Below are 24,208 nucleotides of genomic sequence, written 5' to 3' on the forward strand. Positions count from 1 at the left end.
TTTGGCGTCGAAGCGACCGAGGTCAACGAAAATGCAATTTCCAAGGTCGGTGGACTGGGGGGGGGGGGGGGGGGGGGATGAAGGGCGATATGGGGATATGAAGTGTCAAGGAAATATTAAACAACAGCCGGACCTCTGGAGACTCTATCATGATCGAGCACTTAATGATCTAAGATTTGTTCCGGGCCATGCCCCTGTCCTTCTCCCATTAACCCAAGTCCCATACAGTAGTCCTTGCGGAAGCACTCACTCTGCGCTGGCGGCTGATAGTAAAGACGGTGAGTGCAGGGCTCGGCCCTGGTATGGATGTTGATGGCTGAGGTTCTTCGTACCTACGGAGCAGGTAGGTATCGATCAATATCAATATCAATATCCATATCAACTTACCTACCTCAACTGCTTACAGAAATCCGGTGCGGTGCACCAATAACGCTCGTAGACGGGATTAAGCGAACGCCATTCGCAATCAATCCATCAATCATCCGGTCTGGTCTTGCCTTGACCATTACAGTGATGTGGTTTCCATGCATTGCTTTATTCATAGAAGGGTTGGGTTTCCTGTTGCTTTGCTCTGCTCTGCTTTGCTCTGCTTGCTTGGCTTCGCTTGGACTCGATTCGATTTCCAGGTAACCACGGCCACCCAGTCAATCATATCCACGTTCTATTTATTCCTCGTATCTTAGCTACATGACAAGGGCAGATCTATGCAGGGCTTACGAGTCCCGCCGCGGATCGCCGCCATCTTATGCTGCTACCTAACCCAGCGATCCACGATTCATCCTTCGGGGGGAGGGGATTAGAGGGCTGTGCACTGCAGGACGCAAAAATGAAACTTGTCTCGGGCGAGTTAGAGTTCGTGATCAGCAGTCATTTGGGGATTCTGTGCAGGGTGTTGGGTACTCTGTGCATACATATGTATGCTTTTCTGTGTTGGAGTGGGGAGGACGCGTTGATGTATATAGTTGCAGGTTGGTTGGAGGAGGCAGTGCACAGTGTTGTTCACTTTTGGATACATTCTTTTTCTGGTAAAAAAGTCGAGGTAAGGTAAGGATGGATGTAAAGCTGATGCCTACTCTGATACTGTATCAGAATTACACCTCTGCACTTCTTTCCCATCCCTAAATGTTGAGATGAAGACGGTGATCAATCCAAGTTCAGGCTGAAGTCACGGCCCGTCGGGTAGGGCAGGCTTGGGAGAGTGACGTCATATCTATCGCCATCGCTTCTTACACCGTACTCTGACTTGAGACTTGACAAAATTATTATTATAGAATACTCTAGCGGTGAGACCAAAGAAGACCCATAAGCATATGTCATGTCATGTCATCCCAGTCACCAAGTCTGCCGAACTCTGACCGGAGTCTTGGGGGTCTTGGTGGATTGTTCCAGCACCCGATGGCTGGGTGGCCTGGCGGACGAATATCGTCATCCCTGATATCATGTGTAATATACGTTATTTTGATATCGTCTCCAAATAAGCTAACTCTTAGAGCGTAATAATGTGATCGCTGGAGTAATAGTCCGGTTACCCGAGTGTCTATTCCTGTCCTCCGGGAGTAAGCGGGCGCTTAATATCAATACTATTATAGTACTATTATATCATCTCCTAAGGCTGAGGCAGATAAGCCACTTCGTAATGACAATGCTTAGCTACCTCCCCCAACCACTACCGAGAACGCCCGGCGCTTTTTGTCCCGGTCGTGTACGTCAGGTCAGTCAAAAGTATGCAGAAAGTACCCGCGTCGTGCTATTTCTCGGGGAAACTAGGTACTCCGTCTGCATGTAATTCAGAGCATGTACCCGTACCCGTCCAGAGACTAGGAGTAAGCTACTAGCTGCCCCAAGTTTGCTGGGGCGGAGCGGAGCGAGGTATGTCATGAGATCGATGATCGGATATGACATATGGACCCTGAGCTATGGAGTATCTTGTATAGCCGTTTGGATCCACATCCATGCGAGGATCCGATTGAGGAACTGCTCGCTCGGTTGCGTTGTCCGGGGCTAGTGGGTAATTGATTCCGAAGAGAAAAAATGGAGATCGCGCAGTGATGTAATAGTGCTCTGTGAGTTGGAGATGCCATCAACCTACCTAGTAATTCCATCAATAGCGAGGGCGAGATTGAACTGTTAGCCTGCAATTGAGCTGGACATTTTTAGATACCCAGGTACCTTCGTTTCAGGATAGAGTATGTATGTCATAGTGCACTTGTACTGCCTCTGAGCGAATCGTAGCAGAAACGCGACCACTGGTCTTGATCGTTTGCGAGTTCAACAATGAAGATATCGGAGACTTGGCCTGTTCGCCTAAGAAGGCACTATTGTTATTTTCTGAAAGGCCTCAGCGTACGCGCGAGTGATCTTTGCTCGCCCGTCGCGTTAATCCGTGTCATTATTGCAGGTGCATGCCCGTCCGGAAACCTTCGCAAGCAGGTAGTCTACTTCGAGAAACCAGTCAGCGAACATGGCAGCAAGCGTATGGGCGTCAGGGTCGGGAAAAAAACTCACTTAATACTTACAGTCGAGCATTCTATGAGCGGACAATATCGATCACATCTGCTAGATGCTGACGAAGACGCGGGTTTGTTCTCCAGAACGTTAGAAATTGTCCCCGCGCTCCGCACTCCGCACGTAGTACCAGCGAACGTCTGGTGATCATGAGACCCAATTGGCCGTTACTATAGACGGGGATAGCGAGTAAGCCTTTACCACCGTAGTAGCATCGAGGCTAGACATGGGCATGGTCAAGGACATGGTGAGAAGAACCCTGATACTCCGGTTCTTGCGGAGGTCGTACGGGGTAAACCCCCTGGACCCCTAGCCCCTGGTTTTGCGGGGGATACGGAACGGCGCCAAGTAACGATCTATTGAGCGACGAAAAGTGGAGTTGAATGTATTGTATTATTGCTCTATGCTGATGAGAGGTTAAAGCAGGTGATGTCGCTGTGCTCCGCTTTCTACTCTGTACGGAATATGCTGCTCTCCATAGCCTCGGTCTGGGCCGTGCACCGTACGCTGCAGGCCATCGAAATGCCAAGCCAAGGCGTGGTTCGTCAATATGTCAGCATATTTGCTTCTGCCTGGATAAATTAGTCAACGTGGTGATGAACGAAAATAGACTTGGGTGATAAGTGAGTGATAAGGAGGCATCCGGGGACTGGGCAGGGGCTGTGGCGATCCTCCAATGCGGCAGTTGTAGAAGCTTGGCGTGCTCCTAGTTGTTGTTCGGCGCAAATCCAACAATTGCTCTTTGAGGATTATTGAATCTTATTGTTGACTTTCGTAAACTCTGATGCCTGCTTCAGACTTCCAACTGTTACAGCACCAAGAACTCGAATTCCGGCAATGTAGGACGGGTGGCTTGGGAGGTAGTGGCGGGGAGCTGCCAAGAGAGGATTGCGAATAGACACGTCGATCCCGTCTGACTTATGAATGCAAGAGGTCTTCGGAATCGGACTGAGACTCCGTGGGGGGATGACAATGGCATGCAAACTGTAGTCCAGCCTGTGATTGAATCTTCATCTCAGGTCTCACGGGCACGCCCGGCTTCCAGCGTACGACCCCAGACGCTTCGGAATTGAGAATGGGTCTGGGTCTGGACCCTGAATGAGAGAAGAATCAAATTGTGAACTCGTGAAGATTACGATCCGCCCCGGACCTCAAGGCGGCGGATGGCCCATATTCGAATGTCCTGGCGCCGGATGAGAGACCCGATATCTCCGGCATCGACGTCGCCCTATTGCTTTCTTTTCGCGTCTCGTGCTGCTGGACATGGCCGAAGCCCGAAAGGCAGGCGGCATCGCAGCGAACCTTCTCTCGCCAAGACTGTTTATGCACAGTAGGGGCAGATAATCGACGACGATCTGCCGCCAAAGCAGACACCAAGAGCGCCGTCATTCCTCATCCGAAGGCCCCAAGAATCCGAGTCAGACACGGCTGCCAAATTGCCCAACTTCGCCTTCCGACGCTGTCAACAGGTTTCGTCACACTCCGTGTCAGTGAGAATTTGGAATCGCTCTTGGCGTCGGCCCTTGGCATGACTTCGTGCTCTCGCTCTGTGCCTCTGTCTGGGTAACATTGGACAGGCAAGGAGGAAGAGCCTGGAATGCGCTGAAACAATTACTCCGTCAGTGAGGAGGGGTGCGTAATGAGCGGACATACTCCATGCGAAATTCGGACTGGCTCGGCGACCCGATGTTGACATCAGCTTGTTTCGTAAGCCGTGCCTGTACGGTAGTCGCAGTCGCAGTCGCAGTTGAAATCGCAATGCGCCCTGCCCACAGCCACGCTCGAATTCCGACCTTCTTGGCAGACAACGGATGCTCCGTTGTACAAACAAGGAAGCACACTCAGTTTATCTGCCGGTTCTCTCTTTCTTCTTCATGGCGTTGCCAAGCGCTGCAGTGGTATGAAACACCATGTTTGCCTCGAACTGGGGGAGCAAGGGGCGGGTAAGTGAAGCTACATCCTGAAAAGGGACATGGTCGCAATAAGAACACTCCAATTAGACGCTTGGGCCCGCTTTGGCAAAAGAAGTGCATACTGAAGGCCCTTGGCACGCCTTGGCGGAGATCTTGGCTGTATCACCGATCGGCCCCCTGAGTTGTAGACTGCCGATCATGAGATCAGCCCAATGCGTGCAAATTGCTCCCCAGTATTCCAGCAGAAGCACGATGGTGTAACTGGCTCAGTCTGGAGCTGTCTGGCACATTCCTATAATCGCTCAAGCTCTACCGGGCACGTAGAGTCGACCAGAGAAACTGGACTGGGGTCATCCTTGCGACAAGGTCATTTGATGTGATGTTTGTATAGAGCGGGATGGAAATCCTTATGTCGTCTTCTTGTTCCATAAGCATAAACCAGACAAGAATACGGCCAAAGCAAGGATGAGGGAAGTTGGCACAGTTCGGCCTGGTTACACAGCAGATAAGCTATTCTTGCCATATTTCTCCGCGTTTTGTGACAGACCGTACCGAGTATCGTATCTTGAATATCAGCGGCAGGGTTCAGGTTATAGGTGTCCTCGCAGCCGACGCAGCGGTTTCTTCGATCGTTCTTCCGGTAAAGCGGAGGTGCATATGCTGAGGCGGCAACCGCGCGTAAGCTCCCCAAGCCAAAAGATGCCGGAGTAGCTTCTGTCTGAGTTGCGCGAGTGCTCCGTATACTCTGGTTCAGCCAGTGAGCGGTTGTATATCGAGGCATTCAAGAAGACGATCCGACAATAGTTGACCGCAATTGAGCATTGTTCGCGGTCTGACGACGTGCTCTTGTCATCTGAATAATCCCAAGCCCACGGGTCAAAGACTCCAGCGGGATGCAGCTCCAACACCAAGCATCGAAGTTTCTATTGTCGTTCCAGAGATACCGCATTTGGAACACCATGCAGCCTAACAAGAGACCGGCGCAAATCCAAGAGAACGAGCGATGTCCCGTGCGCTGTGGAGATCTACCTCCAAAATGCCTCATACAAATCGGTCGACTAAATAGAAAGTTAAGATCCAATCAGGGTCCAAAGATCCACCATCGCTTCAAGTCACTTGAGATATACTTGGATTATCTGCATTGATTTTAATGGTGGTTCGTGCACACGTTGGCCACGGCGGAGATCAATTGAACAAAGCTATGGGTGAGATGGACAGCTGCTCGAGCTCAGCTTGCGTACCATACGTACGGTATCAGGTCCTTGTCATCTCCAATTTAGCCGAGTTACCCCTCAGCAAGTGACAATTCACAACAACCTCCACTGCTCGACTCGTGTTGATGGCTGTATGCAGATGCCCCATCCAAAGACGGGATGGGATGAAAAGCTCTGTTTCTTGGGTGGCATACGTTGCCCGCCTCGCGTTAGGCAATCTTGCGGTGACAAATAATGGTTTTGGAGATGCCTAATCCCATCATCATATGGGACGATGACGAAGGGTTCGTGGACTACCTTAGGAAAAGAAGCGCATCAAAAGTCCCGCCTCAGGCCACATGGCTAGGTGTTGCTTTTTCAGCAACGTGCGTGCATGCATATCATACGAAGTCGCACAGTACGACTTGTAGTCTCGTATAAGTGGTGATAGCCGACGAGAATGCGGAGCTTGCCTTAGCCGTGGAACGTCAAAAAGTATCAAGCAAAGTATGCCCCCTCGTGCTTGTCAGATGGCGGAGTAATAATGAACGACAATATCATCGATAAGTTTGACTCGCAGCTGAGACACCGAAGACGCTGATTCCTGGAAGGCATGTTTGTGCCTCGTGCTCGTATCCCCGAGGCTTCTTAGCTGCATGAAGCGCGTAAGCGATTATTCCAATCCATCTCGGCTGAATGCTTGATATTATCAACTGGATGCTGATTGCTGGGAGGCACAGGAGAATAGAACTCCTGATCGAATGAGATCGCACCTAGCGCTGATATAGTGGGGGAATCCCTGATCATCGCGAAGCTTGTCCAGGAAATTCAAGATCCAAAAGACGCGAAGTCGGTGAGGTTGCGCTGACACCCCGCTTTCTGCGAGCGATGCCCGATTATCGGATCGCATCTGACGGCCCTGAATCATTGAACTGGGCTGCATGACTGTGGGGGAATTCCTTCTTTTTCTGGCCGCCGGTCAGGACGGCAGGCGATCGTCGTTAGGCGTCGCCGACAAAGCTTCGCCGTCAGTGCTTCACATGAGGCGAATGTTTAGCTATACCGGTAACCTGGTATAGCAGCGTTGGAAGACACCGAAGGCGAGGATGAGAAACCCGTGGTCTCTCGGTTCCATCGTGCCGTGTTGGGTACGGTAGTATTGACCCTCTCTCACTGAGGTCATCCATTCTTTGTGCACAATCTCGGAAGCGACTCGATGATGGAGTCGCCTGAGACACGGTAACTTCAGTTCATGATGTGTACGACTGTCATCCGAAGCTGCGTGCTCTCTTGACTCGATGCCAGAGCATCGCGAAAATAGTGCACTTCATAATGAGCAAGCGAGTGGACATAGCCGAAGATACTTCAACTATTCTACGTCATGGCTTACTGTATACGGCTTAGCGGAAACAATTCTTACTGGAAAGAGAAGGAGCTGGGCGACCAATACCGAGCATTCTTATTAATCTTATTGACGCCGCTATCAGGGTCCGTGGTTATATTACAGTACGTGTGAGGGGCGTGAGGAGGTGAACCGCGTAGAGCGCCGTGTTTTGGACCTTTTGGAACTTGGAGGAAAGCTCCATCGTTTGGAGACTTGGGTTTGGAGCTGACGTTGAGATTGGGATTCTGTGGAGGGGTAGCTCAACCAGCAAGACCACGGATTTGGTTGATGTTTCCCAGGCACAGCATGAATCCATAGTAGTAGACCTTGCCATACAGCAGCGAATAACGTCCAATTATTCTCACCACCGAGTCACCACTCGCAGCTACCGGCAACTCTCATACTTTAAAGACGTCGACGAGCTGAGAGCTGGAAGGACTCGGCAGGTAAAGGCAGCCGGACGCCTGTCGTCCTTCCAGTCGGCACTGGATTGCCGTGGTGGTGGTAATGTAATTACGTGCAGGTGACGGCGGTCCAAGATGCCCCGGCTGGTTAGGGCAACCCTCTTATGGGGACGCCCCGATGCACGGATTTTGAAGGCGAGGACGAGGACAGCAGCAGCCTCGTGCCGCCGTCTGACGCTGGATGCCTCGCTCACGACGCTCTCGAGGTTTTCGTGGGGGCGAACTGGAGGAATTCCAGAGAAAAAGAGTTCATGCGCGGAGATGCTTCGAGATTTGCTTTTTCAGATGACAGCTTAGATCTGTGTAACATGCCATGCCATGCCGCACGAGAATTCTGTCGGCCGGCGGACAAAATATGATACAATGTAGATTTCTGAAGACCTTCATTATTCAGAAGAATAATGTGCCTTGATCAGCCTCGCTTTCGAGACGGGTTTCCCTGTTGGGATGGCTCGTAACCAAAAGAGTGCCGAGGAAACGTCTGTCGTGACCTCAAAATCCCTCATAGTTAAAGATTTTCAGTGCAGTGGCAGTGGTGACTTGGTCAGAACCAGCCTTGCAGGGCGGATGAAACCGACGGCTGAAAGGAACACCATCCTTGGGAGTCATGAGCCAAAACACGCAAAGTGTTATTCTTGCTCTTCGCTTTATTCTTGTCCTCTTTGACGGTTTCACAGCTTCATTCAAGCCAGCCTTGCTGCTGGCAAAGAGGCAAAACGTCAGTAGCCGCAGGTGCCAGGAACCGCCAGTCCGCCGTCTGCATCCATCGGGTTTGGCTCAAGCCCGCTGGTCTTGGCTTGCGGTTTTGGTGGGGCTGATTGGACCAAGCGTCTGCTGAGTAATAGATAAATACCAATCAGTACCACGATTACCGGCAGGGATAGGAGTGCTTGGTGGCGATCCAGCGTCATGATACCGTGGCATTAAATACGGCGTTCTGACCAGCTTACCATACCGTTGTTAATCAAAAAGAATAATAAAAATGGAAAAAAGAATTTTATTTTCGCATTTAGCTTTAGCTCTGCAGAGGAATCCACACCACCAACCACTAATCCCCTCCGCCGCTGCTGCGTCCCTTATTACTTTTTTCCGATCTGCTTCTCTGCATTCCTTCTTCCTCTCTCCATCGAACCCGATCTTCTTCACCTGCCAACTCACTTGTGCTTCTCCAGTCTCACAAGGCGCGTCTTCTTCTGGCGCTCCTGGAGCTGCCACCCCTTTGAAGAAGGCGTGAATTCCTTTTGTTCTTGGCTGCATCCGCCCGCCTTTCCTTGCTACCTACCTACCTAGCCTACCTTCATATTTTACTTATACCTCTCCCACCATGTGTCTTATATTATAGTCTTTCCTCGTCCACCGTTGGGCTACACTTCTGGGCGACTCCTTTGATCAGCCTCCAGTTGATCGATCTTGAGAACGGCGCTTCTTCTATACTGCCATTGCCGCCTTGCCTACGCTGTCGAGTCACCACCTCTACCATCCCGCACCCCGACAACGATCTCATCTTGCCTCGTCCTTTCACCTACCGATGATCGTCTCCCAGTCTCGAAAACGATGGTACATCTGTTGCGCGGTGACCGACCAATCTTCTCGGTACATCATCTGTTGAAGATGCTTCTCTCATCAAACCAGTCCAAGCCCACGGACGAAACAACCGACATTCCCGAGGATATGGACGAACCTCCCGATCATCGTTTTCTTGATACCTCCGCCGCTATGGACGACGGCGTGGTCTATGTCAAGTCTCCCGCTAAATATACCGATCCGAAGGAATCCCTCCTCACCCGTGCTCTCAAGAGCAGCCCTGATTCCAGCCCTACCGACCAACATACCTCCTCCCACGAACGAAACCTCTACCGCTCTTATTCATACGGCAACGTCAGTGGCATCTCCACTGCCGAGTTGACCAGCGATGGTGGCCTCACCAGCCCTTCGTTATCGCATACTTCGAGTCCTCCACTGCTCTCTCGCCTGACCGGTCGACCCCCGGTGGCAACCAAGAACGTCAAGGAACCCGGTGCTGGTAGTGGTGAGTCTGCTATTGAAGCAAACCTTGGCCGCAAGAGGTGCATTAGCTTTGCATGCGGACGCAAGACCGAAGACCAGAAACCACAGGCTCCCGCGCCCCGGACGGAACCGACTGTCAAAGCCAACGAGCCTGCCCCAGAGTTCAAGCGCAAGACAACCCTCACATTCGTGTGCCCCGCAAGAGTCCCTGAGCCTAGACGAGAAAGATCACCCACTCGAGGCTGCTCCTTGCGAGCTCGCCCTCGTGGATCCCCTGCACCCTTTGCCCGCAAGGCTTCACCTGAGAAGCCCGCATCCCTGTCGATCGTCATCCCCCAAGAACAGAAGCTTGCGCCTCAGGAGGCCAAGGCTCCCGAGCCATACCGAGGCGTCCCAACAAAGGGCTTGGGAAAGTTCCAAGATTCAGAGGCAACTCGATTCCACGAATTTGGAAGCTCCTTTGAAGAGGATGCCGAGTGGGTTACCCGGGAGGCTGACTACAAAGAAAAGATTACATTGAATGACTGCATGAAGAAGGAGAACGCCATCAGGAAGCTCGCCGAGGAGGCAGAGGAAGAGGCCCTCGACGAAGAGGATGATGACGATGATGCTGATCTTCCAGACGACTCCTCTACCGTGCATGACTTCTCCTCTGATGAGGACGATGGAAATGAGTCTGACAATGAGGCTGGCTTCGCTGATTCCGACGAGAGCGACGAGGGCTCCGAGTACGAATTCTGGGCTCCCGCTAGCACCACAGCGGCCACGAGTCCCCTCGAACATCCTCGGCTCACCTTCAGCCGCAGGGACTCAGCCATGTCTTTCGACTCGATGATGAACGAAGATCAATCGCGTCGGAATTGGCCTCCAGCCCTTGCTGGAAGGAGTCCTGGTCGGCCCATCAAGGCTCCCAGACTACGTCCTGGCACCCCGGATCTACCTGACAGTACCGACTTCGTTTGTGGGACGCTCGACGAGGATCGACCCTTGGAGGTTGCCTACAAATCTTGCCTCGAGCAGCGACGTCTTTCCAAACAGGTTGTCATTCCTCAAGATATCGACCCAAGCTTTCCTACTTCCGACATTGACGACGATGATGACGATGAGGAGCTCAAAGGGTCTGGACTAATCGATGAAGGACCTCGGGGTCGTTCAGGCGGAGAGCAGTCTCGCAGAGTTTCCCCTCACCCTTCGCCCAAACGAATGGTTTCACCTCCGCCTCGACGACACGGTAGGGCATCACCCAAACGACTCCGTTCTCCGCCTCCTACCATCAAGTTTCGGCCGACTGGAATGGATGGGGTCAAAGCTGCTCCCGCTCTCCGTCATGGTCTCAACATCAGCGAGCTTGTCCAGCGGCCTGTGCTTGCTCGCACCAAGTCGTTGCCCCGCACACCCAATCCCTTCTTCGCCATGGAGAGCTCACATCGCTGGTCTGGCATTGTTCCGATCGAGGAATCTCACGAACGTGAATCATCACGTACTCGTGAGACTTACACCCGAGGCCCCGTCGACATCGTCGAGGGTCTTGAAAAGAAACGCCAAAAGAGAAAAGAGAAATTCTGGCGTCAGCACTGTCGCAAAGCTGCCAAGGAGCAGATGGAGCGGCGCCCTGTCCCCGGAAAAGGTGCCGAACGCATGAAGGAGCTTGGTCTCGAAGTCGCTGAGAGGACAAGAGCCTTCGGTGTCGGCGAGAGCTCGCAGCTAGTCCTTTCCGTCTAGGGCACTTATTTCTGCGGTTGGGAAAAAATTATCCACCCGTTCTTGTATATACTTGGATGACTCAAACCGAGTACTCCGACACTGCATTTATTATGTGTCCACGTCTTTCTTTACCTTTTCCCCCTTGACCATGTTGGCTTTGGGAAGGTTGTTGTGTCTGCATTTACACGGCGGTCGCTTTCTTTCTTTGAACATATTTACCCATTCTTTCTTTTCACTATTCACCCTTACCCTTTACCCCCTTTACCGCTTTTAGTGTATGAGTTTGTGTCTTTGGGAGCTTTTTTTGCATGAGGGCGGTTACGGAGTAGTATACCCCTTGCGTTGGCTTGAGACTGTAGAATTGGGTGCATAGCTGAGGTTGTTTAAAAGAGGAGAGGATAAAATAATCAAATTGAACAAATTAAACATATACATTCTTTCTATCCTCCTCTGTAACAGAATCTTTTTGGTCTTTTAAAGTCTTTTGTATTAAGTGTGGTAGGTGGTCTGTTGGTCAACTTAGCCGCTCGGCTAAGTAAGCGCGCAAGCAAACGCCTGGTCTCAACGTCACTTGGGCGGCCACCGCAATCCTGTTCTTTTCGCCAGTTAGCCAGCACGAACAACTATAGCTCGCCAATTCCCATCATTTTCATAGATTACAGAATTCTCCATTGAGAGCTGAATCACTTCCAGCATGTGGATTATCAACTGGTGTACGTTCCCTGTTTGTTTTTGCCCTTATCTCCCCACGCTCGTGTTCGAAAGCTGGCCTGACCTGGACTCGGGCTTCACCTGCAAACGGCCCTCGCTCACAGCCGGTTCATTGTTTTGCGCGAAAACGATTACCAGAGAATTTGGCTAATGGTTTTTCCTGGGTTCATTTAGTCTACGACGTCCTGGCGTCCCTTGGCTTGCTCAACAAGCATGCGAAGCTCCTGTTCCTGGGTCTCGATAATGCTGGAAAGACCACCCTCCTGCACATGCTGAAGGTATGTTGATGATACTTCCGAGGTGTCTTGGGATCGTTAGAGTGAAGGACTAGGTGCCCGGATTGCGCTTGAAGCGAACCAGCAGCTAACGCCATGGGCTCAATAGAACGACCGAGTTGCGATCCTTTCACCTACCGCCCACCCAAGTACGTTTCCTCGACCCAATTCGGACACTAAAACACAACCAATGAGCACGGCGGACGGAATAAAAATATCATGCGGGCACTAACTCAAGTACAGCATCCGAGGAACTCGTCATTGGAAACAACCGATTCACCACCTTCGACCTGGGCGGTCACCAGCAGGGTGAGTCCACACTTTATTTATCGAACAATCCCCAACGCGACTAACGCATGGTCTTCAATTCAGCTCGCCGCCTCTGGAAGGACTATTTCCCCGAAGTTAGCGGAATCGTCTTCCTCGTCGATGCCAAGGACCACGAGCGCTTCCCCGAGTCCAAGGCCGAGCTCGACGCCCTCCTCGCCATGGAGGAGCTCTCCAAGGTCCCCTTCCTCGTCCTCGGAAACAAGATCGACCACCCCGGCGCTGTCAGCGAGGACGAACTCCGACACCAGCTTGGTCTGTACCAGACGACGGGTAAGGGTAAGGTGCCGCTCGAGGGCATCCGGCCCATCGAGGTGTTCATGTGCAGTGTTGTTATGAGGCAGGGTACGTTCTTAGCAGTTCATTCCTGATGATAAAGGGTCGAAGCTAACTTCGTGTTTCTTGTAGGATACGGCGAGGGTATCAGGTGGCTGTCTCAGTACGTCTAAACTAGACAAGTTAGCTACATCCCAAGCTACGCACTGCATCCATCTACAATGTCTCGCCCACGATCCGTGTTATCGTTTTAACCGGAGATCTATACCCAACGCTCACAGCTCGCACACCGCCGTCAATACTATACCTCATCTCCGCAGATTCAAATTGGAACAAGTACATCCATGAAGTCTCCACCCCGCCCATTTTCCATACTGCCCAAGGCATACATTCAATGAACTTTTCTTAGCCAGCCAGTCAGTTGTTCAACCAGTTCATCTAAAATAGTCACTCACGCAACGCTATGCTGTCGCGTTCCTTTGCTTCACCTTGGAGGACGTAGAAGCTTAGATGGGCCATGCCTGCCGGTCGTATAAGGAAGTGACTCTGCAATATCCGGTGAGTGCATGGTGGGCCTGGGATGCGGACTGGATTATACTAGCATCAAGTTGCGTAGTGTAGGCCGTTTAGGTAGCTAGCCCGACGTCCAGATATAACAAGAGACTGTACCCAGAAGATCCTTGGAGAGTAGCAGTGGCATAGCGCTCAATTCTACGTAATACGCACCTCACTCACCGAGCAGTAACCCCCATCATCTCCCCCTTGGCGCCAAGACTGGTGCCATATCAAACATCACGGACACTAAACAGCCACATACGACCACAGGGTGTGGAGAACAGGGCTTCCCGTCCGCTCAGCCGTACTTAAGCCACACGCCGGCTGGTTAGTAGTATGGTGGGTGACCACATGCGAATCCCAGCTGTTGTATGTTTTTGCTTTTCGTTTTCCGTTGCGAAATGATTGCGTGGACGCTCTGCTCGACCAACGACGTGGTTTTTCGATGACCATTGGCCTCCTTTTTTGTGGGTGCCAGCAGGGAGAAAGGTCGGGGCTCGTCGAATGAGAGGGTGGGTGGGACATGTTACAGTGTGATGGTCTGCAAGGAGGGTACTACGGAGTACTGGGGGAAAATGAGTAATGACATTGAAGACGGGGTAACCCAGGGGCCATTAGTGGAGCAATGAGATATAGCTTAACGGTGTCGCATGAGCAATTACTCAAACAGATGAGTTGCATAGACAATTAGGCGCGGTATAAAATCTTGGTACACATTCCAAAGACACTCGAGGCGATGCGGGTGTCCGTTGCTTATCTGTTTGGCATTACACTCTCACGAACAGGGAGATTTTGGAGTAAGCAAGAAACAGAACGAGGCGGAAAAGGCAGTAGACACAAAGAGGTGCAGCAGAGCAGAGTAAATAACATCAAGAACACCAGATGCAGCCGTCGCTTTCCCTCCCTCTGCCAAACGGAATCAAATAAACGAAACGAGAGGTAAAATGGAGGAATTGGAGGAAAGAGAAAGAGGTAGAAGATAAACAGAGGATAGGAAAAGAGGTAGGAAGAGGAAAAACACCAATCCCTGTCGGGAGCACAAAGTACCTTCCGTATAGAAATAAAACATGATCAGCGTAAAGAGTCAAGTCGAAGTCGCTGGAACTTGGGATGCGGGGAGGAAATTGTGACGATTCTCTGCATGTCGTATATTTGTAATCTCGGGAGGTCGGGTCAAGTCGTTACTTCCGATCGTCTAATGCAAAGGGCATCGATGTCGTGGGTTGCTGAGTCTCTCGTGTACTGACATATCGCGGATATGGCGTTTCTATCTCCGCCCGAACCTGCTGCACATGGAAAAGCTCGTATGCTTACTTCTTCTTTTGCTTTCGCGGAGGAGTGATGGGTCGGCCTGAGCTCATTGCCCCGTAAACGTACTTTTGTTTTTTCTCTGCTGGTTTCAGAATCTGAAAAAAAAAAAAAAAAAAAAAAGAAAGAAATATGTTAGCTATCATCCTTACTACTGAGCGCGCACAAGATGAAACGTACCTGGAAAGAGCACAGTAAACTCTCATCCACACTCATCATTGCACCAGCATTATCAAACTCTCCACAGTAGTTCGGGGCGCTGAATAGTGTGACTAGCTGCCTCTTGGAGAAGAATTCATAGCCGTCCTCAACAACTTGGTGCGCACGACATATCAGGTCCATATCATGTTTCTGGAGGAACCGCGATACGACGTCCGGTCCGAATGTGAACGAAACACCTCGGTCATTCTCACTCCATCCCGTGATATCCTTGTCGGGGTCGGACCACAGAAGGTCGCACAGGAGACCACAATCGGGGATCTATAAAAGTCAGTAAATCAAAGCCTTGAGCTTCGTGGAGCCCGGCAGAGAGTAGAATTGATGTATGGCTGGCGAAAAGTTGACTGGAGCAGGGATTCTCTTTGTGTAACCGGGGGCCAAGGAACGGATGAAAAAGAGGCCTGGAAACTTACATCAGTGGGACGCATGACACGGCGGATCTGCTCCATAGAGTTGAGGTCAGGGCTCAGACCACCGTGCATGGTGAAAATCTTCTCATCGATAATAGCGGCGATGGGAAGACAGTTGAAGCAATCCGTGAACGTCTTCCACAGCTTGATGTTATACCTCCGCTTGCACTCATCGTAGAAACCGTAGATACGGTTAATAGAGGCGCACTCATGATTTCCACGGAGGACGAAGAAGTTTTCGGGGTATTTGATCTTGTATGCAAGGAGGAGGCAGATTGTCTCAAGTGATTGCTTGCCACGATCAACGTAGTCTCCAAGGAAGAGGTAATTGGCTTCCGGTGGGAAGCCGCCGTATTCGAAGAGACGGAGGAGGTCGTAGTACTGGCCGTGGATATCACCGCAAATCTATGAGCGCAGACTTGTTAGTCTGCAGAACAGACGCTCGGACCCCGCCGCCCAGTGGCTAAAGAGCATCATTACCTTGATAGGCGCCTCCAACTCAAGCAGAATGGGCTGAGAAATGAAAATCTCCCTGGCCTTTGTGCAAAGATAACGAATTTCCGATTCCAAAAGTTGGACTTGCTTTCCGGGCCGGCTGCCCCTCACCTCCAGCAGTCTGTCAATGATAGAATCCAGATCCACGTCCTGATCGGCCATGGCGTATTAAACCAAACGAAGGACGAAAGAAATTGAAAGCAACAAACAAAAAAGGGAAAAAAAGAAAAAAAAATAGGTAATTAAACAGGCGTCCGGCGACGAGAAAAGAAGGCGAGAGAGTGATCAACTGAGCGGTCGGTTCAGTGTACGATGGATGACGCGGCGCCTACACACTGTCAAGAGCAAAAAAGAGTGTTAGAAAGACCTTTTGATCGGACGAAAAACAATCAAAGAAAAATTATCAGAAGAGAGGTCGAGTTGACGTGTGCTCGATGCGCCAAAGAAAAATTCATTGACGCTGGAGGGGAGAGATAGCGATAGGAGGGGGCGTGAAAATTGCTTACCAAACAGGAACTGGTGAGGTTGAGGTCGAGAAGCGCGAGCAGGCCGAATGGCCCTGGTGAGCGAGGAGCGGGGACGAGGAGGTCAAAGGCCGCGCGAGATAGATGAATTCAAAGACGCAAATACGGCAGCTGATGAGAAGGCGCGTAAATAGCGACGAGCGATGCGGCTCCGGGACAGCGACCGGAGGGTGAAGAGGAATTCAACAAGAGACCGCGGTCGGTGTTGGAAAAAGGGAGCAAAAAGTAGCAACGAAGCAACGGCAAGATTTGTGTTGTGGTTGTTGTGGTTGGGGCAGGAGCGAGCAAAGGACGCGATGTGAAGGTCAAGCAGAGATGTTCAGCAGAGGTATGTTCAGGACTGGAAAAGCTCCAGAGGCAAACTTCTATCGGAAAAGACGCTGGTGGCGCGAGTGGAGGAAAGAAGTACAGGCAACTAAGGTGGAAGGGGATGTGGATGTGGATGTGGATGGCAATCAAGGGATCGGTGTTTGCCGACCAGATCAACTCGAAGCAGTTGCACGAACAAGCAGGAGTCTGAACACCAGTCGAGGTCGAAGGTTAGATAGAAATCAGAGACGATGAGGACGAGGCATTCAAAGATTCGAGCTCACCAAGAACAGCGACCGAAGCAAGACTTGGACAGCTGCTTTGGTTGGAGAGATTTGCTTGTCGATGATTTCAGCTGAGAAAAACCTGCGGGAGCCAGGACCACAACAAACCGCGCACGTACCAGCGTTACCACTAAATTACCCGCTCAACGTGTGGCAGAACATGCTGACATCTGACTGGGCAGGATGCAGAGCGGTCGCATAATCTCGTCTCTATAAATAAAGAAGCTGGTAATATTACCGCAGTCCTACCTAGTATTGATACCTGCCTAGGTCCAGCATAAATCGAGCTGTGCCCAACTTCGATAGTCTGACACTCTTACTGATCCTTTTGATGGTAGATTGATGCATCGATAATCTTCTTATCATAATGGCATTTACGAATAACTCTTCACTATCTTGACTTGTCAAAGAGCTGCAAGGAGGAACTCACCTGGGTAACCGTCCGCCTTGACTACGGCTACTCCTTACTCTCCAGTTCCATAGATACCGCAACGCACAGTGCGCATTGCAGTCAACTATTTGCAATCAAACATACGGCCAGAATAAAAGGTCTTCGTCACAACATCTCATGCATTAAGTCCGAAATTCGTCATAGTCTTTGCCGGAAACCGAAAGCGTGAATGACAAAAATCCGCCCAGAACAACAAAACGTTATACAAGCCTGTAACAGTTGCTCGAATCAAGGATATTTCGGCACGCATCAGATCGTCGTCGTGTAATCATTAAGCCGGGAATAAAAGGAAACAGGACAAACCAAGCAAAACGAGGTATCGGTATAACTGTGCACCCCAAAACTCAATAGCAAGGCTCAAAAAACACAAATCGCCCAAGAACGCCATGGACTCCGATGTTCCCCAACCGGTAAAATACAAGCACTCTAAAAGGGCACACATCGGCTCTCATGGGGATTGGAGAAGGCCCGATATAGTGGACTGAAAAAGAATATGTGGTCGGTGAGAATTAAAAGGAGGAGATGTGAGGAAAACAGCTCAGACATCCCACCCGCGACCTAGAAAGGTCGGAAAACGCCACGGACAATGCAGTTCAACAAGCTGTTGCGGTATATGCTTCGAGATAGTCGACTATGGTAAAAAGGGAACCGCGGTGTAGCTTGGAAATGAATCAGGGCTGAAAGAGAACTTTTGTCTAAAGATGCTCTGTCGAATCGCAGTTCATGGGGCAATCCCATAAACTAGAAAGGTATAATGCAGGGAGAGGGGTATGAGTTGAAATATAGAAAAGAGGCGGTTCAAGTCGTTCATATAATTGGATGTGGGCCGCTCAATAGAGGTTGGCTGTTAGCCCTCGACAAGGATTCCGGTGATAGTCGAGACGATTCGCTAATGTTGGTGCCAGTGCGCGGAACAGCGATGGTCATCTGGGCGTGGTTCCAGGCATGGTCCCGCAGTGCGGCGAGAAAGCTACTACCGAGCTCTTGCTGAAGGGCTGCGAGTTGGTGCTTCTGAAAATCTCCCTCTACACCCCATTCGAGATTCTGTAGCGTGCGTTGCAAAGCCAGAATATCATTTGTTGGGGTGGCAGGTTCATCTCGGTCTTTGTTGGCCAACCCGGGGTTCTGGGGGTGGAAGGATCCGGCCTGGCGACCACCATCAGATTTCCATTGACTGTCGGTAGGCGACGAGACAAACGGATCAACAGGTAACTGGAGATCTTGAGCAGGAAGGACAGAAGGTACCACCGCACCTGAATCTCTATCCCCTTCAACAGCGGGTGCTCCAGATGGGTCAATAATTCTTCTCCGATGAGGCTTTTTCCTGCGGATAGAGCCAGCGCCATTGTCGTCGACAAGATGTTCTATCCGCGAGATGTCAACATCTTCTCCTGGTCGCATAACGGAAGGTCCCGCATTGGGGGGGATAGAAGGCTTGCTAACAAGCGTAGAATTATCAGCGGCGGTAGATCGAATAACCGGCACAAGCTCTGGCTCTGCAGCCCGCTCAACTAGCTGCTTCCTTTCTGTGAATCCAGGTCCGGAGCCGTCGATAATGATGTCCTCAGAGTACCCAGGGGTACGGCGGAACAGGTTGAAAATGAGGACTCGGTAGTTGGGATGGGTTTTCACGAAAGGATTTCCTGCCACCCAAATCTCCCGTATCTCAGGGAGACTGGTAAGCCGCGCAATCTCCATGGGATCAGAGAGTTTGTTATCGCGGAGGTCTAACCGTTCCATTGACAGTAAGCGTTCAATGCCCGCGAGGGAGCGAAGGCGGTTCGCGCGAAGGTTGAGCGCAGTGATGGCGGGAAGGGGGTTACGAGAGAGGGAGTGAAGAGATTCTATCATGCAGTTGGAGAGGTTCAAGGCTCTTAGAGCGGTCAAGGAAGCTAGACTGTCGGGAACCTCAGTGAAGAGGTTCGTTGACAAATCCAACGAGTGCAAGGTGTTGGCGACAGGAGCTAGGCCAGCTGCAGAGACAGAGGTCAGGGAGTTGTCTGGGAGCCCTAAATGCCGCAGGAACCGCCATTTGGATGGCGATAGGGCATTCGCCAACAAGTTCGTAGAGCTTCCAGTACGGTAGCCCGAGTTTTCACTTGAGTTGGAGCTACCTGATCCAGTGCGCCTTATCCGCGAGGATTGGCCGCGTCGATGTGCGGAGTGCTTCGAGCCGCTTGGGCGGGAGGGAGAAACGCTTCCAGCTCGTGGGCGGGGCTTTGCGCCCTCGGATGCCATTCTTATCATTGATACTGCCTGAGGGCTGGCACTTGAGCCGAGCGCGGTATCTGCCACCGGGGAACCAGGGGCGGAGAGGGATCCGCTTGGCTCATGTCTGCTCACCGGCCGAGGGTTGGTGTTTCCACTCCATCCTAGGACAGGTGAGCTTTGATGTTTCGCAGAACGTCGGCGGCGTTTGTCGATGTCGTCCAACACAATACCCGTCAGCAATTCCGCCGGGTCTTCGATGTTGGCCCTCTTCAAAGTTAAGGTCCGTAGTTGTTCCGATAGTCGGTCCCAGCCGTAGAAGGAACGAAAGTCTATATCAATGATCTCTAGTGCGCTCAAGTTCTTGAAAGAATGGAGAGGGACGGCAGTGTCAAATGGAAATTCTTCGTAGCCCCGAATCAGACGGGCACGACGGTCGGGTGCTAGACGCAGGCAGGGGATTTTTGTAAATGCCGAGTATAGGTATTTGATATCGGCTTCTAAGGCAGCCTTGGCCTTTTCAGATTTGGAGGAAGCATCCTTGGAGGCCAACCCGAACGAGGACCAGAGCGAACTCATACCAGACATGACGCTACGGACACTAGACACAGAGTGAATCGAGTCTCTGTCACCCTTTGACCTTTGAGGCTTACTCAGGAAGGACACGTAGGACTGTGACACGTCGGTATGGATGTTCTCCAATCTTACATTCATAGGGCCCACAGCAATGGAGATTTCTTCAAAGCGGGAGAGGAGGTAAAAGAGGTGATGAGGGGTGAGGGTAAGCTTCGCGGGCTTGACGCTCTGCGAAGTAAACTTTAATGCGCCAAAGGACAAGGCAGCAGCGAGGGTGGAGGAAGTCGAGCCCGAAGACGAGCTGGTCTGGGTAGTTTGGCCATTTCTGGTCGGTTGGCGTTTCAGCTGAAGTGCATTCGCGAGCGCCTTCTCGTGGGTTCGTACAAAACTGGCGAGATTCTAGCAAGGCATCCATGGTTAGTAGGCGACGGACATATAGACGCATGGGTTATCGGCAGATCCGTGGGTCCAGAAAAGACTAACCTTGATAAAAAGCTGTCCATCGGTGGTATCCAGCTTCTCCATCACGAAAGTGTACTGCCTCACGAGACAAAGTCTAGTTAGGCAATCGGTGGAGAACAACGCTCAAGCACTCGTAGGGTAACAACAGGTCGACATCTTGCTGGTATATAACGGTGGGAAAAGGAACGCGGAATAATCTGGACCGAGTAGAGCGTCAGTATGATCGAGGCTAGGCAGCGACTTCACGATGGAGGGCAGTGAGGTGGAATGCGACAAGAGGAGTGTGCTATGGGACTTTCTGTTCAGGAGAAAGGAGGGTGATAATAAACGAAGACCGAGCAAATCTCCAAGAGACCGCCGTAGCAACAAATCCAATGGCACTAGTTACCATACCTGAGCAGTCCCAGACAAAAGGAAAGAAAGCAAGGAAAAGGAACACAAGTCTTCTCTATTCAAGACGAACAGAGGTTGTCGCCTGGACGAACCCGAAAAAAACGAGGCTGTTGAAGCTGCGAAGTCGACTCCAAAAAAAAGGAGAAGATTGGAGAAGGGATGGGAGAGGAAAAAAGGACCGGGGGCAGCTAGTAATATGCAAGTAGAGAGCAGTGGCGCCTCGTAGCGCAGCGGAATGATGAATTGAAGGAGGGGTGGATAAGGATGTGCACCGGAGCAGTGAGCAATCAGCTGAGAGGAGGAGGGGCGCTATCAGCATTCGAGGTGTACTATCAAACGCCCAAGGTAGGCCGCCGATGACAGACTAAGACTCTAGCTGCTCTTGGGGCTGAGGTAAAAAAGAACAGGCGAAGCGAAGCGCTGAGGAAGGAAATGATGGTTCGAAAAAGAAAAATACAGCCGCAGGAAAGGAGAAGGCGAAGAATATAGGTAGAGAGACGCACTTACTCTTGAGGAATAAGAATGTGAACGTGGGAGATATTGAAGGCTTGCAAGTAGTCAGAGCGCGGGCGGCAGAGCAGATCAGCTTAAATTATTTATCATGTCAGATCTGGTCAAGAGACGGTCCCATAATTATTATGAGAATTTCCATGGGTCTTCGACTTTGTTATCGCAGTATCGTACGGTACAGTGGGGACCCGGCATACATACAATCCATGCTCGAGCATCTGTCTGCTGCGAGGAGTTGCCCCGTTGCGACAACATTAACATTACCATCGCGATGAGTTCCTTGGAATAACTGCGATGAACAATTGATCTCTAGACTACTTCATCCATCTCGTTGCCAGGTGGACCTTGAAGCAGAGCGGAGCTGGTGAGATTTTTAGTTTGTCAACAAGAGTCATTCCTCTGCCGTCCCTTATCCCTATCAAAAAGCAGTCTGTGTCCGCTTAGCGGGGTTCCTCTGGAGTACTACGCTGTTTAAAGTCTACACTGGCGAAGACTCTTATGTCACTTTCATACTTGGTGTCTTGGATAGCAGACATCGAACACCCCCTTTCTAAACCTTGGTCGAACAGGCTCAAATATTTGGGGTTTCAGGGTGCACATGTCACCCCTGGAGAGACCTCCCAATTCCTGATTGTATCCTCGTTTCTTGTCACCTGGACCGGAGTGGAGCGATGACTTCGGGACGCTTGAGAACGGGTATCCCGATCACGACCTCGATTGTGCCAGAATAATAATGGAGAACCATCATCATCGCTGGAGTCAGTTATGTCCATTAATGCTACCGTGCACGATTGACTCCATCCAGAAGCGAGATCAATTCCCGTCACAGCCACTGGTATAGGCGTCAGTCGGCCCGGTCATGGGGAGAGCACGGGCTGATTGGATGGTGGGGCCTTATTATCCAACGTGCAGCTGATAGTTGGGAAGCGCCTATCCAGCAGCGGCTTAGCCTCACTCTGACTGACCCCGGGCGCCTCGACCTGATGCGCATCGGGCGAATCAGAGCGCTGCCTTCAACACCTGCATCCTCCTGCATCGCGCTTTTCCTCGAGCGGCTCCCGGCGAAGGATTTGCTGCGTCAAAAGAAATAACAGATCCAGGATCAACGTTGAGACGCACCAACGGGCTGTCGCAACCGATGCGCTTCACAAAGTCCATACATGAAGCCGGCGCATCAGCTTCGCCGAAGAGAAGCCTCTGCGGCGCGAGATCGGTGCCAAGATCAAGAGTGCTTGTTTACTCTATACCGGCCCGGCGCTTCTGGCGGTCTCACCTAGAGGGCCAGGGTCGCTTTCTGAAAACCTACATTCCGATGACGCCGATGTTTTTGATTTCCATCCCTACTAGACCATCATTGCCGAGAAAGGCAATATCGGGAGGCTCAAGTGTGGAGCAGTAGTCGTTCTTGGGGCGTCTTCAGCCTTGAATCCTTGATAAAGATAGATAATCGAGTCATGGCAGCGGATGACCATCGCGGGGCCCTCAAAAGGCAAGATTCGCCCGGTCAGCACCTGCATAACTGACCTATCTAGGTTGTTCGTTGCAGCAAATGCTCCGCAACTGGGGGCGCAAATGCTATATTTTGCAGTCACACCGCTTCCTCTCCCGTGCCGTCACACCACATTCCTTTTAGCTTTCTCACCCCTCCTCCTCAAACCGATCTCCCTGATATCCTCATTCATTCGACAGTTGGTTCCATGGTCCAAACCCACCCTTCTTCATTTCCACATACTTTATTGTCCTGATGATCATCAGTGCCTCGTCGGAACAACCGGATTGGCTCATACTTCGGCTGAATGATGGCAGCCTCGTGTTGGCTGGGATGTTGCTCCTTCGACGAACGTGACAGCGAACTTTACCCACCTGAGATGAATCAAAGACAGGAGAGAGACATCAATTTCAGTATGCTGGAATGGACGCGATAGCCGAGAAACCCTCATAACAAGGCCGACTGTCAGAGATGTCTTGAGATAATCTACTCCTTACTTCCCCGCTGTCAAGGGATAACGGCCGGCCAGCTGCTGATATTCTCCGACATTCTACTCCATGGCAACGTGTGTTTCTGTTGTGGAGGGGTTGCCACAGGAATTCTACGGGCACGTTTATGTCACTGACCCCGCTCTCACCGACCTTCCATCTGATATCGTGAGGCGAACAGATGGACCTGGTCCGTGCAAGAATAAGAAGGAAGAAGAATCCACCCCCTGTCAATTGCGGGGAGTACAGATATGCAAGACTTGAGGTCTACTTCTTTCAATGTCTTTACCGCTTCCACTTTGAAGCGAGATTCGCTCTTTGAATCGACCCCAGTCGCCTCATTGTCGGTCGCGAGTGTCCATATCAATGGCCAATCCTTGTAAACTCTTCATATTTACGCCATCTGGTAACAGGACAACTTGATGGTGGTGATTGGTAACCGTCCGATCCCTGCGCCTGATGCTTGAACCAAGTCTCTTATTACCCTTCCTATCATAGCCCAGTTCATTCTAATTCTCTTGCGCTCGATATCATCTTCAATGATCGACGCCAGGAGAGGAAAGCTTACAGACGGACGACCAGTCATGATCGCCAAACTTTCAGGGAACGACCCTGAGACCGACGGTTGTAACTGAAAGATCTCCGTGGACCCGTCTCCATCTCCTTCCTGCTTAGGGCCGGCCGTGCTACTATTTAGAGCAGCGACTACGCCTTAGTACAAACGCCAAAAGTGGTCCATACGCAGGGACCTTAGGGTGGTATCTGTAG

The 24,208-nt window shown here is 51.2% G+C and overlaps 8 protein-coding genes across 8 annotated transcripts; 5 read left to right on the forward strand and 3 right to left on the reverse strand.

Annotated features, from left to right (window-relative positions):
• The first annotated feature begins 92 nt into the window (after positions 1 to 92).
• Positions 93 to 552, forward strand: BDW74DRAFT_148986 (uncharacterized protein). The gene is made up of 2 exons (XM_073723820.1): positions 93 to 199; positions 251 to 552. Exons 1-2 carry the CDS (start codon positions 98 to 100, stop codon positions 311 to 313), a joined length of 165 nt encoding a protein of 54 aa, XP_073586066.1. The 5' UTR covers positions 93 to 97; the 3' UTR covers positions 314 to 552.
• Positions 553 to 1,269: 717 nt separating this feature from the next.
• On the forward strand, positions 1,270 to 1,518 carry BDW74DRAFT_148988 (uncharacterized protein). The gene has a single exon (XM_073723821.1). It carries the CDS (start codon positions 1,321 to 1,323, stop codon positions 1,495 to 1,497), a length of 177 nt encoding a protein of 58 aa, XP_073586067.1. The 5' UTR covers positions 1,270 to 1,320; the 3' UTR covers positions 1,498 to 1,518.
• Positions 1,519 to 7,942: 6,424 nt separating this feature from the next.
• BDW74DRAFT_123399 (uncharacterized protein) lies at positions 7,943 to 8,358 on the forward strand. Its single transcript, XM_073722078.1, has one exon. It carries the CDS (start codon positions 8,067 to 8,069, stop codon positions 8,295 to 8,297), a length of 231 nt encoding a protein of 76 aa, XP_073586068.1. The 5' UTR covers positions 7,943 to 8,066; the 3' UTR covers positions 8,298 to 8,358.
• Positions 8,359 to 8,865, reverse strand: BDW74DRAFT_123400 (uncharacterized protein). Its single transcript, XM_073722079.1, has one exon. The coding sequence runs from the start codon at positions 8,714 to 8,716 to the stop codon at positions 8,420 to 8,422; it is 297 nt and encodes a 98-aa protein (XP_073586069.1). The 5' UTR covers positions 8,717 to 8,865; the 3' UTR covers positions 8,359 to 8,419.
• BDW74DRAFT_148994 (uncharacterized protein) lies at positions 8,444 to 11,602 on the forward strand. Its single transcript, XM_073723822.1, has one exon. It carries the CDS (start codon positions 9,014 to 9,016, stop codon positions 11,186 to 11,188), a length of 2,175 nt encoding a protein of 724 aa, XP_073586070.1. The 5' UTR covers positions 8,444 to 9,013; the 3' UTR covers positions 11,189 to 11,602.
• A 128-nt stretch (positions 11,603 to 11,730) lies between these two features.
• sar1 (Arf family GTPase SAR1) lies at positions 11,731 to 12,954 on the forward strand. Its single transcript, XM_073722080.1, has 6 exons — positions 11,731 to 11,883; positions 12,056 to 12,159; positions 12,266 to 12,305; positions 12,400 to 12,465; positions 12,529 to 12,828; positions 12,892 to 12,954. Exons 1-6 carry the CDS (start codon positions 11,865 to 11,867, stop codon positions 12,930 to 12,932), a joined length of 570 nt encoding a protein of 189 aa, XP_073586071.1. The 5' UTR covers positions 11,731 to 11,864; the 3' UTR covers positions 12,933 to 12,954.
• Positions 12,955 to 14,440: 1,486 nt separating this feature from the next.
• glcA (type 1 serine/threonine-protein phosphatase catalytic subunit GLC7) lies at positions 14,441 to 16,332 on the reverse strand. Its single transcript, XM_073722081.1, has 5 exons — positions 16,253 to 16,332; positions 15,732 to 16,081; positions 15,255 to 15,656; positions 14,803 to 15,102; positions 14,441 to 14,720 (listed from the first exon to the last, which is right to left on the reverse strand). The coding sequence occupies exons 2-5, from the start codon at positions 15,906 to 15,908 to the stop codon at positions 14,625 to 14,627; spliced, it is 975 nt and encodes a 324-aa protein (XP_073586072.1). The 5' UTR covers positions 15,909 to 16,081; positions 16,253 to 16,332; the 3' UTR covers positions 14,441 to 14,624.
• Positions 16,333 to 17,938: 1,606 nt separating this feature from the next.
• Positions 17,939 to 20,815, reverse strand: BDW74DRAFT_123484 (leucine-rich repeat domain-containing protein). Its single transcript, XM_073722082.1, has 2 exons — positions 20,582 to 20,815; positions 17,939 to 20,497 (listed from the first exon to the last, which is right to left on the reverse strand). Exons 1-2 carry the CDS (start codon positions 20,621 to 20,623, stop codon positions 18,122 to 18,124), a joined length of 2,418 nt encoding a protein of 805 aa, XP_073586073.1. The 5' UTR covers positions 20,624 to 20,815; the 3' UTR covers positions 17,939 to 18,121.
• Positions 20,816 to 24,208: the final 3,393 nt, after the last annotated feature.

This window comes from Aspergillus multicolor (assembly GCF_047715735.1).
Source record: "Aspergillus multicolor strain CBS 133.54 unplaced genomic scaffold BDW74scaffold_6, whole genome shotgun sequence".
Taxonomy (NCBI): Eukaryota; Fungi; Ascomycota; class Eurotiomycetes; order Eurotiales; family Aspergillaceae; genus Aspergillus; species Aspergillus multicolor.

Bases quoted from the DNA above. Each gene is read 5' to 3' on its own strand.
- glcA (XM_073722081.1), bottom strand. From the start codon at position 15,908: ATGGCCGATCAGGACGTGGATCTGGATTCTATCATTGACAGACTGCTG. The intron at 15,657-15,731 runs GTAATGATGCTC...CTGCGCTCATAG, and splicing joins AGTTGGAGGCGCCTATCAAG to ATTTGCGGTGATATCCACGG. The intron at 14,721-14,802 runs GTACGTTTCATC...TTTTTTTTTCAG, and splicing joins GTTTACTGTGCTCTTTCCAG to ATTCTGAAACCAGCAGAGAA.
- sar1 (XM_073722080.1), top strand. The intron at 12,306-12,399 runs GTACGTTTCCTC...ACTCAAGTACAG, and splicing joins TTCACCTACCGCCCACCCAA to CATCCGAGGAACTCGTCATT. The intron at 12,466-12,528 runs GTGAGTCCACAC...TCTTCAATTCAG, and splicing joins CCTGGGCGGTCACCAGCAGG to CTCGCCGCCTCTGGAAGGAC.
- BDW74DRAFT_148986 (XM_073723820.1), top strand. From the start codon at position 98: ATGAAGTGTCAAGGAAATATTAAACAACAGCCGGACCTCTGGAGACTC. The intron at 200-250 runs CTTCTCCCATTA...GGAAGCACTCAC, and splicing joins TTCCGGGCCATGCCCCTGTC to TCTGCGCTGGCGGCTGATAG.
- BDW74DRAFT_123400 (XM_073722079.1), bottom strand. From the start codon at position 8,716: ATGCAGCCAAGAACAAAAGGAATTCACGCCTTCTTCAAAGGGGTGGCA.
- BDW74DRAFT_148988 (XM_073723821.1), top strand. From the start codon at position 1,321: ATGTCATCCCAGTCACCAAGTCTGCCGAACTCTGACCGGAGTCTTGGG.
- BDW74DRAFT_123399 (XM_073722078.1), top strand. From the start codon at position 8,067: ATGAGCCAAAACACGCAAAGTGTTATTCTTGCTCTTCGCTTTATTCTT.
- BDW74DRAFT_123484 (XM_073722082.1), bottom strand. From the start codon at position 20,623: ATGGAGAAGCTGGATACCACCGATGGACAGCTTTTTATCAAG. The intron at 20,498-20,581 runs GTTAGTCTTTTC...ATGCCTTGCTAG, and splicing joins ATGGACAGCTTTTTATCAAG to AATCTCGCCAGTTTTGTACG.
- BDW74DRAFT_148994 (XM_073723822.1), top strand. From the start codon at position 9,014: ATGGTACATCTGTTGCGCGGTGACCGACCAATCTTCTCGGTACATCAT.